Raw genomic sequence first — 21,605 nt, forward strand, 5'->3', positions numbered from 1 at the left:
ATTGCTAGTCAATCAATTCATGAACTCTCAAATAAAACTACGTCAGTATACAATCAATAGCCCAGGTTAGATTACATTGTCCGGAGGGCAATAGCCACAACAACAACAAAATAGACAACAATGCACGGTTAATTGCTTTCAATTTTTCTTTCTGTTATGCTCCAAAGAATTTTATTGTTTACAATTACAAAAGAAATCTCAGACAAATAAGCAAAAACATGGCGCGGCTGACTGACAGTCACTTGTTACATGCCACAAGGTTATTACATCACGAGAACAATATAACCGTAAATTGATTGATTGAGTGGCGCTAGTTAAGGTTACAGGGAAAATGAATATTCCATGTAGAAGAAGGTCGGAATTTGTAACGAATGGCGGAGTTCTTGGGAAATAATTAGATTCTGGACAAAATGGAAATCTTGGAAATAAAATGGTTCGTAAGTTCTCTCGATGAAATATTCGGATGAATTTTATGAGAAAGAAGATCGGAATTTGTAACGAATGGCGGAATTTTTGGAAGGGAATTAGATTATGGATAAAGTGGCAATCTACAGATGATCATGGAAATAAAATGATTCAAAAGACCCCTAAAAAAAATATTCGAATGAATTTTGCTTTGTCAGAAAAATGTGAATGGATTGCGTTTTTATACCCTCCACCATTCGATAGAGGGTATATTATATGTATATATCCTGGATCAACGTAAAATTCTAAAGGCGGGAATACATGAAGCGCTTATTTGGCTGGATTCTTCGTAGAGGAACAAAGGAGTTTTAGGTTGACTTCGTTTGATTTTGGCCCTTGACTACCTTGTTAATTTTCGAAAAATCCAGCCAATGACTTAAGCCAGCCAAACGAGTGTTATATGTATTCCCACCTTAAGAGGATTTAGCTATGCCCGTCTGTCCCTCTGTCTGTTGTAATCATGCTATCTTTCGAACGAATTGAGATAGAAGGCTAAAATTTTGCACACATGTCAGTAGCAAAGTTTTCGTATAGCTCCCACATAACCGTACCTCCCGACATTCGGTATTATGATTATTTCAGCTACATTATTCACCCGAATGGTTTCAAATTTCGGAATCCAAACTTTTTAATGGGTACTACAGCCTATGCCTAAGAGTTTCGTATGTAGGTCCAAGTCTTCGTGTAGCCCCCATACAACGGATCCTCCCTTTATTCGATATTTTGATGATTTTAGTGACATAATTCACCCGAAATGTTTCAGACTTCGTCTTCGATGTTTGTAAAGGGTACTACAGCCTATGACTAAAAATTTCGTATGCAGGTGTTCTCCTTCAATTATTACTTTAAAATTTCACCAATCTTTTTAATTTTTATAAAATAGTAACATTCGGATCTTACGGATTTTTTACCAGTAGCCTTTTTTAAACTCTGATTTTTTGAAGTGTGCAGATTTCAGAAAATAGTAATATTATAGTCCTCAACTTCTTCTTTTTACTATAGCAACTTATATGGTATTTTTAAAATGAATTGTTTTTAAATAGTAATATTCGAATCCTTCGGAATTTTCTCTTAAATCTTGAAATTTTCATACCGTAATATTATTTGATTAAACTCTATTACTAGTTCGTGAATTATGGAAATATTTTTTGTTAATTGTTGTATTTTTACTTCAAAATTTTACCTATCTTTTGAATGTTGAATTTTTATAAAATAATAATATTCGAATCTTTCGGATTTTTTAGTAGTAGTTTTTTTAAACTCTAATTTTTTAACTGTCCACATTTTAGCAATCTTTCGAGTACTAAATGATTTAAAATAGTAATATTCGATTTCTCGGGATTTTCAATTCAAAGAGTGTCTTCAAACATTATTAAATTCAAACCCATACATTTATAATTTTTAATATAGTAACTTATATGTTATTTTAAATATGAATTGTTTTTAAATAGTAATATTCGAATCCTTCGGAATTTTCTCTTAAATCTTGAAATTTTCATACCGTAATATTATTTGATTAAACTCTATTACTAGTTCGTGAATTATGGAAATATTTTTTGTTAATTGTTGTATTTTTACTTCAAAATTTTACCTATCTTTTGAATGTTGAATTTTTATAAAATAATAATATTCGAATCTTTCGGATTTTTTAGTAGTAGTTTTTTTAAACTCTAATTTTTTAACTGTCCACATTTTAGCAATCTTTCGAGTATTAAATGATTTAAAATAGTAAAATTTGATTTCTCGGGATTTTCAATTTAAAGAGTGTCTTCAAACATTATTAAATTCAAAACTGTTTTTAGTCGGAGAACCATACATTTATAATGTTTACTATAGTAACTTGGTATGGTATTTTTAATATGAATTGTTTTTAATTAGTAATATTCGAATCCTTCGGAATTTTCTCTTAAATCTTGAAATTTCCTCACCGTAGCATTATTTGATTAAACTATATTTCTAGTTCGTGAATTATAGAAATATTTTTTTTTGATTTTGTGTTAATTGTTGTATTTTTACTTCAAAATTTCACCAAACTTTTGAATGTTGAATTTTTATAAAATAGTAATATTCGAATCTTTCGGATTTTTTAGTAGTTTTTTTTAACTCTAATTTTTTAACTGTCCACATTTCAGCAATCTTTCGAGTATTAAATAATTTAAAATAGCAGTATATATTTTAATTTAAAGAATGTCTTCAAACATTATTAAATTCAAAACTATTTTTAGTTGGAGAACCATGCATTTTTAATTTTTACTATATAACTTATATGGTATTTTTTAGTATGAATTGTTTTTAAAAAGTAATATTAGAATCATACGGAATTTTCTCTTATATCTTGAAATTTTCATACAGTAGTATTATTGGCTTAAACGCCATTACTAGTTCCTGAGTTATAGATTTTTTGATGTAGTTATTTGTGTTTACTTCAAAATTTCACCAATCTATTTAATTTTGAATTTTTATAAAATAGTAATATTCGGATCTTTCGGATTTCTTTATTTGCACAAATTTTAGCAATCTTTTGAGTATTAAATGATTTATAATAGTAATATTCGAATCCTCGGAATTTTTTTAATTCAGAGAGTGTCTTCATTTCCATTTTCTTAGTAATATTCAATTTAACCGTTTGTTTTCTCTTTCAAGAATCTCTCGAGTCAAATACTTCCACGTCTTTTTTCGCATTTTAAATACTTACTTTTCAAGTTCTCTCAACAAAAGTTAAACCCATGATAATTCCATACAACTTCTTTCTTTTCATTTCAATTAGAAAACAGCTTACATAGTATTAGCTAAATAAATAGAAAAATCTGAAAAGAAAATATAATTAAAAAACAATAATTAAGACAATAACCCAAAATGACTTACCCAGAAAATAGCCATGAAAGAAAACATTTTCTTAATGAAATTACTTACAACTTAATCATGGGAGAGTGAAAAATATATATATGACAATTAATATGACACCTCGGGGGGCACGAAGACAACACCCAAGCCAAGCTGATAACATTTCACCGCCACAAAATGGTCCAGACACTTTGGAATAGAGAAGCGGCGCGACAACGATAACACTTCACAGCATAGAGTGGCTATGGGTTGGCTCCATTGAAATATTAAAAGAAACTTTTTCTTCTTTACAACAGCAACAAATGTTTTGTAAGCCTTCAAGAAAGAAACAATCACCTAAGAAGAGATAACATTTTATAATTACATACTTCATTCAGACCATACAGACATAAGCCTAACATGGAGAAAAGCATCAGACAATCTGTGCTGACCATGAGACAGACAGACCGACAGTCCGATAATAGGCCAAGTGGCCTTTGTTCGTTGTAAATAAAATACCCAAAGCCTCAAAGACCATTTGAGCTGATTGAAAGCTCTCTTTAATGAAGATGGGCACAAATGTCCTCAGGTTCTTTTTTGAACTTTCTCCTGTGTCTTTAGAGAAATTAGAGCAGTTGTTTGTTATTTTTCATTTTCTTTCGCCATAACTAATTCGAATATAATTTTCATATTTAAACCATATTCAAAAGGAAATTAATCATTATTATTAGAGGAGACAGTCGTTTGGCTTCGGAAAACGTTTTACAACTCAATTAAGTTGTCGGGGGGAGAAATTATGTTGTCAAAAATGCAACAGTGTGGCTATTTGTGAATGGTAAGGCTGCCAGAGTTGCCAATAAGGATAGAATATGAAACTTTGCGATAGGTTGAAGGCCCATAAATCATCACTGCAAGGATTTTAGCGAGATCGAAGAATGCACTGAAAATTTCCTGGTGGAAATTTCTATGAAGGTAGTATTCAACGTCGAGGCAAATTGAATATTAACTTTAAATTCTTGTATTGGATTATTTGAAGTTTCTTCTTGTGAGCATTAGCAGCTTTAGTATACCAAACTTGACTTCCATATGTTATGATAGGCCTTATACAATGTGAGATAAAAAAACTGCAACAAATTCAAACGCCATAATTTTTACATTTTTTTAATTTTATTGAATGAAAGCAGAAAATGTCAGAAATAGTTGGTCACCTTCGGAAAGTTGGTCACATTTGGCAGGAATTATGGCCTTCAAACGGCCAATGAAAACGTCACACACTGCCCGAATGTTATTCTGCGGTATTTTGGCCCATTACCAGCGAAGCGCTTGCTTGAGGTGATCGACACTTTGGTATTTTTTAGTGCCAACCTTGCTTTCCAAAATACTCCAGACACAATAGTCCAACGGATTGGTATCCGGAGATTTTGACGGCCATTGTGCGGCATTTATTCTGATGCCACGGTCGATTAATACGAGCGGAGAGCGACCATCGGCTTTTATGGCGGACCACACCATCACCATGGCCGGCGCTTGAGTTCTGGTGGCCACCCGAAGTTACACATTTTCAGCTGTTGCGGTGTAAGTTCTTGCATTTTTTGAATTTCAATGGCCTTACCCCGAGCTCATTTTTCAATATTTGCCGAATGGAATATTGTGATATGCTCAGCTCAAAGTAGGATTTTACCACGCATATAGTAATATCCGATACCGTCGGATTTTTTTGTAAATTATTTTCGATATTTTGATTTTCAATAACCGCTCAAAGTCCATGTGATGTAATAGCGGTTTTATTATGTATATAGTAATATTCGAATCTAACGGGATTTTTAGAGAATGGCACATAACATCTCCTCCTTAACTCCTAACATTGCTTCTCCTTGACTCCTGCTCAAATTCCATATTAAGTCCATCCAATTTCCAATACCAATTAATTAAGTTTTCTAATTGATAAAGCGATTTGTTTTAATGCCACTTCATAAACTCTCCTTTCAAAAACTATCCTCCTCTTCTTTTTTTTGTAATTTTCTACCATTTCGATGAGAATATGATATGTGGTGGCAGCATGTCCATATAGATGTTAAATTGTCGATATCCGTACAACGACTTTGACTACATGCATGTCTGTATGTTATGGCCAAGTTTATTAACATTTAATGTGAAATTTTTAAAATATAATGAAGTGTAGTCCACATGCATCATAACCTGTAGTCACATGAATGCCGTGTGGATAATAGAGCGGGGAAGCAGTGAAAATTAAAGGTGAGAATACACAAAAGTCTTTTTGTTGGCTGTTTTAAGTCATCGACTGGCTTTTTTGTAAAAGGTTGATTTAGCTCAATTTCGGCTCTTATTTTTTACTTGTTAATCCTGCGCTCTTTTGTTCTTTTACGAAAAATCCAGCCGATGAGCCAGTCAAAAAAAAAAAACGCTTTATGTATTCTTAGCTCAATGGTTTTTCGATTTGATTCTCAAAAAAAGGGAATGTTTTGGAAATTAGAAAAATGTTAGGTATCTAAAAAAAATTATTCATATCTTTTGCGGGACCACAAACCAAAACGATCAAGGTTTTTTTTCCATATGCTACATTGTTATTTATTTTTCTCAAATCTTCGACCCACTTTAATACACCATCCAGAGTCCCCAACGAACATGTGATTTGATGGTATATGATGGTGCTTCATTAAATGTTATCAGTGAGTATCTAACGTTTTGTTCAACATCAACGTTCGTTCACATCATGATTGTCATGATCATCAGAAATGCTCTGCACAACCAAGCCGAAAGGATTGAGGAATAGAGAAAAAGAAAAAGCGCTAATGTGCATCACTAATGTCTTTTTGGAGGGAAGGAAGAAGAAAATCTTTTAAAGCAAAATTGACTCTAAATGTTTTCTCCGTTTTTTTGGGAACTAAACAGGAAATTAAGGCAATATTTCGAGAAGAGAATTCTAATTAAAAGCAAGTTTATAATTAGAAACGTGATCAACATTTTTGGTATATTGAGACCAAAGGAAATATTAAAAAGAACCCAACAAAAATCTAATAAATAATATTATACATTACTGTCTGAAAATAGTAATATTCGAGTCCCCGGATTTTTCCTAATGTATTTGTGAATCTATGTCATCCTCCTTAAGAGTGTCTAATGATTTTTTTTATTCGAAAACAAAGGATATTTAAAACTCTGGACTGCTAATAACCATTTTGAAAATCTACGAATCTATATAATGCCTAGGATAAAAGATGGTTGCCTTCGGCGAAGATAAACTGAGGAGCAAACTCTAATTTACCCCTTTTAGTTTCCCATCAGCAAGATTTGTTTGGAAAACCGACTTCAAATGGCCGATAAATGCTTATTAAGTTTCCCACTTGTTTAGTTTATATTTGGGGAGTTCTAAGTAGGATTTTACAACGTATATAGTAATATTCAAATCCATCGGAAGTTTTGAAAGCTATTATGGTTATTTTGAGATTCAATAACTTCTCAAAGGACACGAGATGTAATTGGGATTTTATAATGTATATAGTAATCCTCGAATCCAACGGGGTATTTTAAACATTGAGTAATTTTATGTCATCCAATATGTAATCTTAAATATTAAATTGAAAGCTTTCTTTCTCCATTTACCTAAATCTCTAATTCTCCCTATTTAGCTTCTCATCACAAAAATGTGTTCAGTAAAACTATCTCAAGTGGGCGCTAAATGCTTGTAACGGGAGTTCGAAGTAGGATTTTTTCACGTATATAGTAATATTCGAATCCATCGGACTTTTTGCAAATTATTTTGGAAATGTTTTTATATTCAATAACTGCTCAAAGGACACGAGATGCAATAGGGATTTTATGATGCATATATAGTAATATTCGAATCTTACGGGGTATTTTAAATATTCGCCTGAATAATTAGTAATTTTCCCATAGAATTCCGTATCAATCTGGTATGTCACTCAATATGTAATCTAAAATATTAAATTTAAAGCTTTACATTTGTGAATGTAACATCAACTCAACAACTTTCTCCCTTTACCTAAAACTCAAAATGTGAGCTTCTTCGGAAAAGAACAAATGAGCGTCGGGCCAAAATCGAACTAAATCAACCTATAACGTCTTTGTTCCTCTACCTTAATTCACACTCAAATTCACTACCTCAAATTAGAGCTAAATGCTTACAGGAGGAGCGCTAAATGCCTATAACGTCTTTGTTCCTCTACCTTCATTCACACTCAAATTCACTACCTCAAATTAGCGCTAAATGCTTACAGGAGGAGTTCAAATTAGGATTTTTTTCACGTATATAGTAATATTCGAATCTATCGGAATTTTTTGTAAGTTATTTAGGATATTTTGAGATTCAATAACTGCTCAAAGGACATGAGATGTAATAGGAATTTTATGATGTATATAGTAATATTCAAATCTAACGGAGTTTTTAAAAAATGTTCTTCTGAATAATAAGCTGTTTTCCCACAGAATTTCTGGATGACCTCGATCATTGGTTTTACAGTAGACGGGCTTCTTGAGAGTCGCTGATGACCCCCTGTTTTGTGTTGCTTGGGGGCTCCTCTTTCTCCTTCTCGCTGTCGCTTTTGTCTTGTTTGTATGTGTAGCAAGCTTAAAGAACATTTTGTCGCTTTTTATACCGCTACTCATGATGGAAATTGGATCACCGCCTTCCATTATGTGATCCAAATTGCATTGCTGACCATATCCTCTATAGTTTCCAGTTGGTCTTTAGGTAAATTGCCTGAACCTTTATTGGATCAATGCGTGGTGCATTTCGTCCCTATAATATTTCCTGGCTGCTTTTGCGTATCATGGCGGCTTCCCCTTCTGTCGGGTCAGGGATTTCTTCTGAGAAACCCCAGGTTTAGCAGTCATTTTAGCGACCAGGATCACCTTTTCGGTGTTGGGATAAACCTCGTCGACCTCGGTCAAAGGATTCCTATTACAAACTCCTTTGTAAAGTCCTTGATTGGGTTTTCCCGGAGCTCTTGAATGTTATAAGCTATTTTTCGGCGGCTTCGCAGTGTTCTGTTCCTCAGGTTACCTGATCCTCTTCCCTGACTCCAATAGAGAGGGAGCAGTACTCGTAGCCCCCTTTGGAGCATCCTGCGACTCTGCATCTTTTCTTGTCTGTTGCTTCCTTAGCTTTCGCCGTTGAGCCACAGACAACTTTTTCGGTTTGGTTGTGAGCTTCACCAAGCTGACTTAGCTCTCTTCTTCTATCGTCTCCTCCTTTCTTGGGATTGACACAACGGTATTGTTTTGCTGTTGCTGTCAGATTCGGAGTCTGAGGCACTACCTGTCGTTGGAGGCTTGGTCGAGGGTACGCTTCCTCGAAGTTCCTCAGACTCTGTCTTTCTTTTTGCTCAAAAGGCTGTGTGCTTGTAGCAATAGCTTCAATCATAGATCTCAAGACACCCACATCTGCAGAAGAAATTGAATAACGGCGATCGTTAAATAGCGGCGAAGTCTGACTCGTGATTGGATGACAAGCACCTGCCGGTACTGGGTTATTTAAACCCTGCACCGTAATTTTTTTCTCTTTATGTACTTCTTCCATGTTTGTTTTTTGTTTTAGATCCAAAGATCCCCAGATACGGGTGATCACACTATTCCGTCCCAATCAGTTCGTAACTGTAACGTCCTAGTTTGAGCAAAATAGTGTGATCATCCATCTCCCCTTATCCGCCGGTGGGGACGCTCCTGGTGGGAGAACTGGCAAACACAGTCAGGCATTTGTCAGTTCTCTTACCACGACTTAGTTTCCAGTTAGAATTAAGTATTTATCGGGACCTGACAAATTTTTGACTCTTTCAACTTGTTCAGTTGTCTTTACACAATTAAAATAATAAATCAAAAATCTTAGTTTCGACTACCTTTCATTGAAATTTGTTTGAAAAATAATAAAAATCTACAGCCAGAAATTTTCTGGAGCACACAAGCATGACTTTTTTCCGAAAGCGTTTGTAGGTTTCATGTAACTGGTGATAGGAATAATAGAGGCATATTATTTTTCGAATAATTAAAACTCACAATTGAACTATCAACTTAACCAATTAATTCCCCTTTTGGACATCATTGAGTTTTTTTTTTCGATTTTTTGTGATCTTAGGCCATAAAAACTCCATAAGCCTAATATTTCATACAATAAGAGGTTCCAATTAAAACTGCTAAAAATAATTCTAATTTGATTCCTGGGGGCCAAAAACCTCTCATATTTTTTATTAATAGCATAGCAAAAGCTATTGAGCATAATTGCCATAACGTCTAAACAAAATGCTATTGTAAAATAACCCCATAATCATGGACAATAAAATAATAACAAAAGAAAATAGACAATAACAACAAATTTGTTGTATATTTGGTGCCATTTTTCGGAAATCTTTTTAAAGCCAACTGTTTGCAAAAATAAATTTGAAAAATTACCCAAAAAAAATCGAGAACAAGTTCTTAACAAAATGGGGCTAAACGAACGAAAGAATAAAAAAACACAACTTCATGAAAAAACCGTGACCAAAACTTTAAGCTCAGACATATTGACACCAGCACGAGAACCAGCCCAAACTGTCCGTTTTGTTGGCGCTTACCGAAAAAGGTTAACATTTGCCTTTGGTTTCAATTAAAACCAGAAAACAACAGCTCCCTGCAAATTCATAACAATGGCTTTACCACCGGCTTCAAAGTCCCCCACAACTCATAATACACACCTGAAAATTGTGTGCCAATACAAAGCAAAAAAGATCTGAACAATAGCAACAAAGAGGCAAAAATTAGTTAATAATTCAATGCAGGTAGAAATTGTTTAATGGCTGCTAATAAATTAAATGTTACACCCTATACAAATAAGTTTTTTTCGCTCGCTCGCTCGTACGTTGTTGTAATTATCTAATAAATCATGAACGTGTCGGGTGGATTTTCTTTGGTTTACATGTTGCCATAATTATTGTTCGGATATAAAGGGAAAGTGTAGCAGAAAAATTGCACGGAAATTTGACACATATAAATAAGTTTTACATTGACAGGTTGGGAATGTAATCACGGCCGAGGCCTCTGAAGTGGTGTAAAAATGATCGGCTTTAATGTGGAGAATTGTCAATTGACTTAACATTATATTTGAGAGAGTGATTTTCTTCAAAAGAAATTTGACAGCCATGGTAGAATCAAGAAGGAAAAGTATTTTCAAATAAAAATTCCCAGCTCTGCATTTCCTGTAATTTACCTTGTCAATTTTAACGGCATAGGAAATAGGATAACATTATTGATTTGTGTACATACAAAGGATCTATGAATACAAAATTTTACAACGAATTTTGTCAAATGTATAATTTTGAAAAAATTATAAACATATGATTTCATGACTTTACCTTTATTATTCTATCATGCTGACAGCTCTGCAATATTTGCAGATCACGACCAATATCAAAAGTTCATCCCAGCATTTGGTATTTTCAGTTTCGAAATGATCTGAATTCTGGTACAACCCACTGAATTTAGTCTAGAAGCAAGTATATCAAATCAGGTCAGATATAGCTATAGCTCCCATACATATATTTCATCCGATTTGGGGTTTTAAGTCCCTCACATGCGTAATATGCACTCCACAAGAATTCAGTTAAGGATATAGCTCCCATATATATCTTCAACCGATTTCGGGTAAATTTTACACCAAATGGCCAATATCAGATGCAGATCACAACCAATATCAAAAGTTCATCCCAGAATTTGGTATTTTCTGTTACGGGTTAATTGTGCACCAAATGGTCAATATCAGTCCAAAAGTCCTGAATTTTTTGTATACCCACTGAAGTCAGTCTAGAAGCAAGTATATTAAATTTTAGCTATAGCTCCCATATATTTGTTTCGTCTTTAAGTCCCTCACATTCGTAATATGCATTCGGCAACAATGATATTTGGTACCAGAGAACGGCTAAGATTTGGATGTAGCTCCCATATATAGCCTTAAGCCGATTTCGGGTATATTGTGCAAATAATGGCTAATATCAGCCCAAATGGAGTGAATTTCGGAACGAACGTTTCCAAGGATAAATTCGACCTCCAAACTTTCAAAGTTTCACATTTCACAATCTCTTTTCTTGTATTTAGTAATATTCGAGTCTCACGGAATTTTTCTTAGGATTCTAGTAAGTGGCGCCCAATATAAATTTGTTTTCCTAGACTTCAACTGTTGAGTTCAATTTTTAATCTGAAATATGAAAATAAAAAGTTTGGTTTTCAAATAAAATATGACTTTTTCCTTACTTACCACCATATATGGAATAAGTCCTCAAATAAGCATTTCAGGTGTTCTGAGTTCTATTCTGGGAAATTTCTTAGAGTTATAAGCTTTTCCATGCCAGACATCATCTTCCATGTCTGAAAGTAAAAATTAAATAATATGATTTTGTTATTTTCTTTTAGTATTCAATATGAATGGATTGTCAATTTGAAAATTGCTGTGAAAATGGGGGACATTGAAGAGAACATACAAATATTTTTAGAAAATTTTTGTTGTTGCAAAATGGGCAGACTTTATCCCTTTATTGTTGTTTTTATTAGAAAATTTAAAGAAAATATGTCCAATACTAATCGTAATCCAAATACAATACAATACAAGTATTTTTTTAAGGGATAGGAAGAACGAAGCACGAAGTCATCCATAAAGCAGATATCGTTTCTGCCTTGTGCCATAAAATTCCCATCTGATGTCTCCCCTCACCTTCCTCTCAAATATTTTTTTTCGAGAAATCATTTTTCTACGATCCCAAAACCATGATGTCATATATACGAAAGGATTTGCAAACTTTGTTTTCTGTTACGCACAATTAAACTCTTGTTTAGAAAATAAAAAAAAAAACTAAACCGCAAATCAAAGACAGGTTTTGCAGAATTATCCGGGCATGTTCGCAAATCCACACATATATTTATCGTTATGGATTTAGATAAAAAAAATTGTGTATAACTGGAATCAAACATATGTACAGACATGTGTTTCAAATATACAGCCAAGAGATAGAAAAGATGAATATAAAGGATGGATCGAAAGGCCGGTTGAGAAAGGGGCCCCGAAAAAAGAGTATTGTGGCATAAATGGGATATTGGGTAAAGGTAATAATTTCACAACTTTAGAGGACAACCTAAACAAAACTATGCTAGGGGTCAAGCTATCGAATTTAACGAGAGAAGCACAGCTTCCACAAGTCTTGGTATAATCCGAACACACTTTTATATTTGGACCGACAGACAGCCAGCTCTCTACTTTTTCCTTAAATCTCCCTTATGCGACTCCAAAGAGTTGCTTCAATTAATCTGTAACAACCAGGTTCACTTTTAGGGCCCCGAGATTTTGACATCTCTAAGTTTTAAGGTATTAAATAAACCATGTCTAGACTGATATAAATAACATTTGAAAACTTTCAAAGTTTCACATAAATTTCTTTTCCTGTACTTAGTAATATTAGAGTCCCACGGAATTTTTCATTAAATTCTAATAAATGGTTCTATGGCGCCCAATATAAATTTGGTTTTCTAGACTTCATCTGTTGAGTTCAATTTGTAACCTAAAATATGAAAATAACTAACATTTACCTTTTTATTCTTCCTTTAAATCTTTCTTATGAGACTCCAAAGAATTGTGTCAATTAATCTGTTGAAAAACAGGTACACCTTTAGGGCTTCTAAGATTTTCACATCTCCTTTTACCACATTTGATTTCTCCTGTACTCCTGCCATACTGCTTCCTTGTCTGAACTTTTTTTCATCATGTCTCTTTAGCCTTTTTTTCCACTCACTGTCCCGCATTTTAAGACAAACGCCCATCATTAAATGTGTCGTTAGTTTGGTTCGTAAGACATAACGCCTCTTCGCTGTCTGGAAATCAAACTTGATTGCGTGAGCGTTGATAGCAGCTACTCTACGGCTGGTTAAAGACAGGACATAAAGTTTAAAATCCCATTTTGAAAAAAGTGGTTAAAGGTTTATTGAATTCAAAAGATATGGAATAAGAGACGTACCAAAATATACAGAGAGAGAGAGAGTTTTGGGAGTACAGTTAGTACAAGAAGTTATGCACATTTCTGGTTTTTTTTTTGTTTCATTCTCTCTTTTGGTTCCTGTTAACATTCTCTTTATGAATCAATCAAAGAGAATTTGATTAAAAACAACTCCATGGATAATAATTTTTTCATGCCCTATGAGTATCTTCTCCGCTGAGAAGAAAAAATCATTGCCCAGATTTTTGTGTAGGTTTCCAATGAACCCCAAAGCAACCACAAAGTCAATTTCAAATAATTATTTTAATCATTTTAAGCCGGCAAGTGGCATTTATCACTCAAGCGAGGAAAAAAACCTCAAGCCAAACACCAGTTTCATTTTCCGTTCTTTCCTTGCAGCAACATCTTCCTGTCATCTACTCTAATTCATAGCATTTACCTGACTTCATTATAGCTCTCCCTGCATCGTCTATTGTTGTAGCTCACCACCATTTTCCCATTAATGCATCGAAAGAACAGAAAATCCGATCAATCTGCTAAAACACTTGTAATGGGAAAAAAGCAAGCCAGCAAGTAAATTACTTTGCCTGAGAATTAATGGATACGCATTTAATGTTTCTGGAGGTGTGTTTCATCAAACAATCGAGATGGAGAGGGAGAGAGAGAGCAATATGCGAGAGTAGGAAATGATTGTGATGCTGATAACTAATTATTTTGTTGTGGTGTGGTGGAGAAGAGGTTTGTTGGCTGGCAGACTAGCTATGGGAATAATTTCCTTTTGATTAAAAGCTTTTAATGACTTCTCATGCTATTAAAATACAGTACGAAAGGAAATGTTATGGAAAATGTACCGGAAATGTTATAAATTATGTAAATGTCCATTAATGTAATTCTTTTCACATTCTCTATTGCTCCAATGGAAGAGATCCATGAAGAGCGAAGTTGGATTTATTTATTGAACCATAGCCGGGTTTTCTCTACATATATTAACTGCTAAATGTCTCCTACACATAAAATACCTGAGGATCTTCTTTCCACACCTGGGAGATCTTTTGTTGCAATCAAATTTTACGTTTCACAGAAAAGTTTTCCCTCTCGTAATTTAAACTCTCTAGACTATATTCAAGTTCGTCACAATAAGGTCTTCTCTCCCTCTTCAGAAGAAAAGAAAGATTCTAGTAAACATTTATATCCTCTTCTTCATTTTTCATTCTTAAAGTGCTCTATCACACGAAATGCTTCCTACATATGTAATTTAAAAATGCATCCATAAAGTTAACAACACATTTGATTAAATTATATTTCTCCCATGAAAATAGGGCTCGCTGTGATCGAAAAAGTACCTTTATACTTTACTCATTTATTTCCATGGTAGAAGAATACAGGTAGTCGCATCAACACAGCTGCGGGGACAATGTACTGACAAACCAATGTTGAAACTAAAAATTTTGAATGAAAAATTATTCAAATTTGTGAAAATTGTTGAAAAATTCATATAATGTCAACCTTCGATTGCAAGAAAACTTCTAAAAAAATCGACTTATTTTTGAAAAAGTAAAAGGAAATTGAGTTCGGCCAGGCCGAAATTCTAATACCCTCCACCATTGGATAAAGAAACCATTTTTATGCAAAAACATCTGGATTCAAATGTGTTCCACTTTAACCTACAAACTCCAATAAGATCGGTAGGAGAATGGTTGGAGCCCTTATATGGGGCCATAATAAATAAATATAGGAAATTTATACTACAACAATATTAGGCTATTGTGAGTCTTAAATACAAAATATGACATAAGTTTGTGGATAAATGTAACTATTTTTTGACAGCCGGTTGTGGAACCCATTGTGAAGTACAAACACCAATCACACAACTCTATTAGAAAATGTGGCTTAAATCGTCAAAATACCGAATATCCGAAAAAATCGTTATATGTACACTACAAAAAACGTGGACCTAGATATTTAATGTTCTGCCCATTATGACCTACAAATACAAATCTTTGGAAAAGTGAGCGTATATCGGGAGGTATCGTTATAAGGGGATAAACAAAAACGTGGATCTATATATGCTATGTTCCGCCACCGGAGCTAGAACCCATTATGACCTACAAATACCAATTTTTAAACAAATTCGTGGAAAAATGTTGCAAAAATCATCAAAATGCCGAATATCGGGAGGTACCGTTCTATGGCGGCTATACAAAAACGTGAACCTAGATTTGCAATGTTTTGCCACCGGAGCTAGAACCCATTGCAAACCACAAATTCCAATTTTTAAACAAATCCGTGGGAAAATGTTGCAAAAATCATCAAAATACCGAATATCGGGAGGTACCGTTATATCGCGGCTATACAAAAACGTGGACCTAGATTTTTAATGTTTTGACACTGGAGCTAGAACCCATTACAAGCCACAAATACAAATTTTTAGACAAATTCATGGGAAAATGTGGCAAAAATCATCAAAATGCCGAATATCGGGAGGTACCGTTCTATGGGGGCTATACAAAAATGTGGACCGATATGTCTCATTTTCAATACCAACCATCCTAGACACAATACAGATTTTTCTGCCGAACTTTGAAGCTCTACGCCAAATAATGTGGACTGTATCGTGATTTCAATAGACAGACGGACAGACATCGTTAAATCGACATAGAATTTTATGCTGATCATGAATAAATATACTTTATGGCGTCTGTGACGAATATTCAGATGTGTTACAAGCGGAATGACGAATTTAATGTACCCTCCTCTCCAAAGTGGAGGATATAAAAAACATTTTAAAAACCTTGGACATATATATGTTCCCAAGCGTTAATGCATCTACCTGTATTCTTCTACCATGGTATGTACTTTACTCATTTATTTCACAACTGAAATGTCGTCCATGTATCACACGATATGTGCAACTTCTACATATGAAAAAATTTTACATGACATATGTAAGGAATATGTTTTAGAGTCTTTGGAGTCGTTGCTCTTGAAGAACCTAGATAGTGAAAAAGAGTTGAACAGACATCAGAGGAAACATTCGTCCGACTAAAATCATTTTCAAGATATAAAGGTGTAGGTACATAATCAGCTTGAAGTCTTTGCATGGCATATGTTGTGACATACTCTAAAGGGATGTCAGAGCCGCACTTGAATTCTGCCGAATTCAGAGCCGCACTTGAATTCTGCCGCCTTTACCCCCTATAATTTGTCATTAATATGCCAAGCCATGGTGTCAAACTGCTTATGTATCACCACCTTAACTTCTTAATAATAACTGACTATTTCTTTTAATAACTATTTTTATAGTAATATTCAAGTCCTCGGATTTTTTTTCTCTATAAATGTACATTTTAAATTTAACGCTGAAAGAAACAACTGTGATTCTTTTAGGATGAAATCACTCCCCACAAATGACGACAACTTTTTAATTCCAAACCTAAAACATTGGAGCAACATATGTGTTCATATCACGCAGACAATCTCTCTGACGTTTGTTGTCGTCTGACTTTCTTGCTGGCCTTTTTTTATGAATTTCATTATAAGTTCGCAGTTTTTTTTTTTTGTCCGACTGACTGGCTGGCTGGCTAGCTGCTTGTCCCTGATTATGGACCATGATTTGAAAATATAAAAATTGTTCTTTTGTTTTCTTGTCCTCTTTCATTTTGTCTTTCAAAACACACAGTATTTCGGCTTTAAGTTTTTGACCCGCAAAACTTTAAATTTAAGTATAAATACAAGTGCTAGCCGGTAAACAAGCTATGGACTCAAGCCAAGTAACAAAAATATATTTCTTGTTGGAATACATATGACTAATCAATATGAGATGGATGTTTTTTTTCTCGTTGAGCCGTTACTTTAACCTTACTTTTCTTTGCTTTCTTATTAAGACTGTGGATGTGTTTGTTATGGTTGTCTTCCCCTTCTTTCTTTTTTCTTTGAACTCGGGGCGGTTTGAATGTGTTTATTTATTTTTTTTTTTCTTCGAATAAACTTGAACTTTGGAACCCGGCCAATGTTTGTGGCCGAACGATTTGCCACAGTTATTTTGTTTGGCTGTTTTGTTTTGGTTATGGCTTTCGATGTGAGTTTTTGTTTTTATTCAACATCATTACCTCTTTTTGCAATGAAGATAGTACACAGAGAAAAATGCAAGAACATGGCGTTGTCTCTATACTTCTCCTGTCTCTTTACTTCTCACCGGCAAATTCTTTCTGCGAGAGTAACATAATTTTATTCTCTTTTGCAAGAAAACTGCGAAAAGTAAAAAGACGGAATCCCCACAAAAACTTGCAATCAATCAGCTGATTTGTCAAAACAAAACCATATGTCCGGCATAAAAAAGGGAAATACGAAAAAAGTTAAAATGATTGGGATTTTAAAACTAAAACTGTGTTAAATTGGCCTGACCAAAAATATAAATTACCGGTAAGTGAAGGGTTTCAAGTGATTGCCAGAAGAGATGTTTCGGGCAAGAACTTTCAGTAAAAGAAGTGTCAAAAATTCTTTCTCGAACTGACTTCCAGTAACAATTGTTACAAATTTTAGGGAAATCTAACACAGATGTACCTAAAACTTTTCAAAATATATAGGATTAAATTTTGGAATTTGTAATTTTGACAAATAATATACAATTGTCCTGATTATTGTATACCCATTTTATACCCTCCACCACAGTATGGAGGGTATATTAAGTTTATCATTCCGTTTGTAACACCTCGAAATATACATTTTAGACCCCACAAAGTATATATATTCTTGATCAGCATAAAATTCTATGTCGATTTAGTGACGTCCGTCTATGGAAATCACTCTAGTTTCCGAACGTAGGTTGATACAATTTAACTCAAATGTATATTATGTCTGCAAGACTTTTTGTATTGAAAATGGGTTTTGGTATAGCCCCCATATAATGGTACCTCCCTATTTCCGGTATTTTGGTGATTTAAGGGGCATTATTCTCCGGAAATGTTTTAAATTTGGTGCTTGAAGTTCTTAATGGATACTACCGCCTATGACAGAAAATTGTCTGTGCAGGTCCACGTCTTCGTATAGCCCTCATACAATAGTACCTTCCGATAATCGGTATTTTGATAATTTTGAGCAACATTATTCAGCGGAATTGTTTCAAATTAGGTATTTGAAGTTCGTAATGATAAAAAATTGCCTATGACAGAAAATTTTCTGTGCAGGTCCAATTTTAATATAGCACCCCATATTATGGTACCTCCCTATTTCCGGTGTTTTGATGATTTTAGCGACATTATTCACCGGAATTGTTTCAAATTTCGTATTTGAAGTTCGTAATGGATATTACAGCCTATGACAGAAAATTGTCTTTGCAGGTCCACGTTTTCGTTTAACCCCCTATATTATGGTACCTCGATATTCGGTATTTTTCAGATTTTAACAGAATTTTTAATAGATTTTATTTATTTTTTGTTTTGAAAATTGCCCGTCAAAAAAGCGTTTTATGTATTCTCACCTTTACACCAAGTTCATATGATTCGTTCTCTATGCGTTTTTCGACTAACAGCACAACCAGAAAGTTAGTTCTACTAACTTCTAGAGTCTAAATGTGTCAAATCTATGTTCACTGAAAATAATCAACAACTCTCTGAAAAAAAAAAAAAAACAATTATCTCTGTTGTTCATATCAGTTCGTAATTTATATGTATTCGCTCAAATGCCCATAAAAATCAGGTAGCAGTATAAAAACAGAACCTATTACTATTATATACGAAACGCGTCGTATGAACACGTTAATACGTGTTCAAATTGCAATTGGAACATGGCATTAGATGCAACACAGCAATGTTCAACATATCAACAAACTATCATAGTGGAGAGTAGGGCTACGTTAGTCGACTTTTGACTAATCGATGATGCATCGACACAGCTGCTGGGACAATGAACTGTTAAACCAATTTCGGAATTTTAAATGAAAAGTTATTTAAATTTGTAAAAAATGTTGAAAAACGGGTAATAACATCCGAATGACGTCGTATAAGAAAACATATAAACATCTACTTTTATTTGAAAAGACATTTAAATTTTTTGACATATCAATATTCTTCTACCATGAAAAAGTGTCCAAAATTACGTGGATTTCCTTAAAATCTCCGGAAAATCCCTCGGTTGACTCTATTTTTTTAACTTTAGTAGTTTTTTTTAATATTTTAAAGATTTTCTCTCCGTGTATTTTACCACAAACTTTGCCAATTTCCAAATAATAATATTCCAAAAAAAAACGATGCTGTAATAAACGCCAAGACTTTCATCATTGATAATACAAGACCGTCGATCGGTCGGTCGTTTGGTCCGTTTCAATGAATGGACAATTGTTTGAGGTTTTCCATAACCACAACATAATTTTTATATTAATTTTTTCCGCTCAAATTTCTAAGCCTTTTTCCTTTTGGTATTAAGATATTCCCTATTTGAAATGTGTGTATATTAAATTCTCTCCTTTTTTCTTTGCAGCATAACCGCCAGGAGTCTATATCACCTGAATATCATCGTTATTCCAGTATTGGTAAATTACCCAAGGCTTCGGCAGCAGCGGCAAATTCAAATAATCCAGCATTGAATACAAAACATACCGTTACCGTTGATATTCACAGCAGCAGCACCAGCAACAGCAATAACAATCTTCATCACAATGTTGGCAGCAACAACACCAGCCACAATGGTACATCATCGTCCATCAGTTCGACGGGCAGCAGCAGTCTGCATGGTCACCACCACAGCAACAACAACGGCAACTATGGCGAAATTCATGCCTCATCATTTGCCACACCACCGACACGCCGTCGCTTTTTCAATCACAAAAATTTGCGCAATGCCTTAACTAACGGTGTCAGCGGTGTGGTTGGTCATCGTCGTACCGCTTCGAATGGTGGTGTTGGCAGTGGCTGTCCCATTGATACATCCTCGATATTATCCGAAGGTAAGGTTCAAATGTGATTTTTTAGCTATTCAAAAAAATAAAAAGAAACAGAAGAGAGAAAGAAATGCATTTTGCATCCAATCCAGAAATATGAATTTGAGGTTGGAACAAAAAAAAAGAAACAAAACTCACAGTGGTATGGTGAACTATATTTTTGGGGATATTAGGGTTTAGTTTCTTAAGGAATGGTTACGAATAAGGGGTTTTGTGCCCTTAAAAAGCTTAAAACATCAATTTGAGACCCAATCAGCTGTTCGATAAATGAAGCTTCCTAAAAGTATGCAATTACAATTTGTTCGAAGAATGTCACAATATTGATGTCTGGGTGTCGTCCTTATTCTGCACAGCAAACAAAGTGGAGGGGTCAAACTTCTAAATAATCCCCTCTGGTGATTTTCGAAAAGTACCTCGAGAAAATATGTTGTCCAAAAATTATTCCCAAAAATCTATAAATCCCATGAAGACCACAGTACCCAAACATCAGATAGATAAGTTTGTCGCTTTTCTCCACACAACTATGCAACTAAATCATCCATATGCAAATCGCTTTGTCATCTTCGTTAGTCTTTTTTTCCAACAAGAGGAAACATTTAAAAAATTATGGAGTTGCGGTTTGGTTGAACAAATTTTCGTTGTGCCACAAGGCAAGACAACTTCCAACGAACTCTGGAAAAAATACTATTTTTGTGCATAGAGCTTAACAACTTTCTTCTTGGTCTTCAATTTTTTTATTTTTGCAAAATGATGCTGCAGAGAGCGTATTCTCAGAACAGTATTTTGTGTTGAGTACCTTGTGATTATGTCAAGATTAAAGAAAATATTTATTATTCTTGCCTAGGAGAGCTCAATTTGTTTATAAAGGAGTTGGAGTTTGATTGACATGACCTCTCGGGCAGGTGACCTCAACACCTGTTTTATCAAAGTAAACAAGTCAAACAATTGACATTTTTATGAGCTTAAAGACAGCTTGGCGAGGCACTATGACTCTGACCAGCAGTAGGGGATAGCAATGATGTTTAACCTCAATTAAGCGGTATTGAGTGAAAATCAACTCTGTGGGACATTGGGAGAATACCGTAAACAGAGTAGGGATACCTAAGTTGACTTTCGACTCATCGATCATTCGACTTTATGTATTAAAAATTTGAAGTCGACTTTTACCAGTTGCAAAACTTTTATCAGTTGGTATTCGGTTTTAAGATCATAGATTCTTTTTTTTTTCAATAATTTTTAGGACTTTTTTTAGTAGATGTCTACTTACCAAAAAGAAAAAAAAAATAAAAAGGTTTTCTTCACAAAAACGATATTGTCTCGAAATCAATAAGCATTGAGTGAAAATCAACTATATGGGACATTGGGAGAATACTGTAAACAGTGTAGGGGTA

The 21,605-nt window shown here is 34.2% G+C and overlaps 1 protein-coding gene across 4 annotated transcripts in view; it reads left to right on the forward strand.

Annotated features, from left to right (window-relative positions):
- The window catches only part of LOC109612096 (protein TANC2-like), a 252,459-nt gene that overhangs the window by 222,628 nt on the left and 8,226 nt on the right, over positions 1-21,605 (forward strand). For all 4 annotated transcript variants that reach the window (XM_059131231.1, XM_059131232.1, XM_059131233.1 and 1 more), the window contains one exon: positions 19,755-20,220. In XM_059131231.1, the coding sequence (XP_058987214.1) occupies positions 19,755-20,220 (466 nt within the window). The remainder of the gene's footprint in view (positions 1-19,754; positions 20,221-21,605) is intronic.

Source organism: Musca domestica, unplaced genomic scaffold, assembly GCF_030504385.1.
Source record: "Musca domestica strain aabys unplaced genomic scaffold, Musca_domestica.polishedcontigs.V.1.1 83, whole genome shotgun sequence".
In the NCBI taxonomy this organism is placed as follows: Eukaryota; Metazoa; Arthropoda; class Insecta; order Diptera; family Muscidae; genus Musca; species Musca domestica.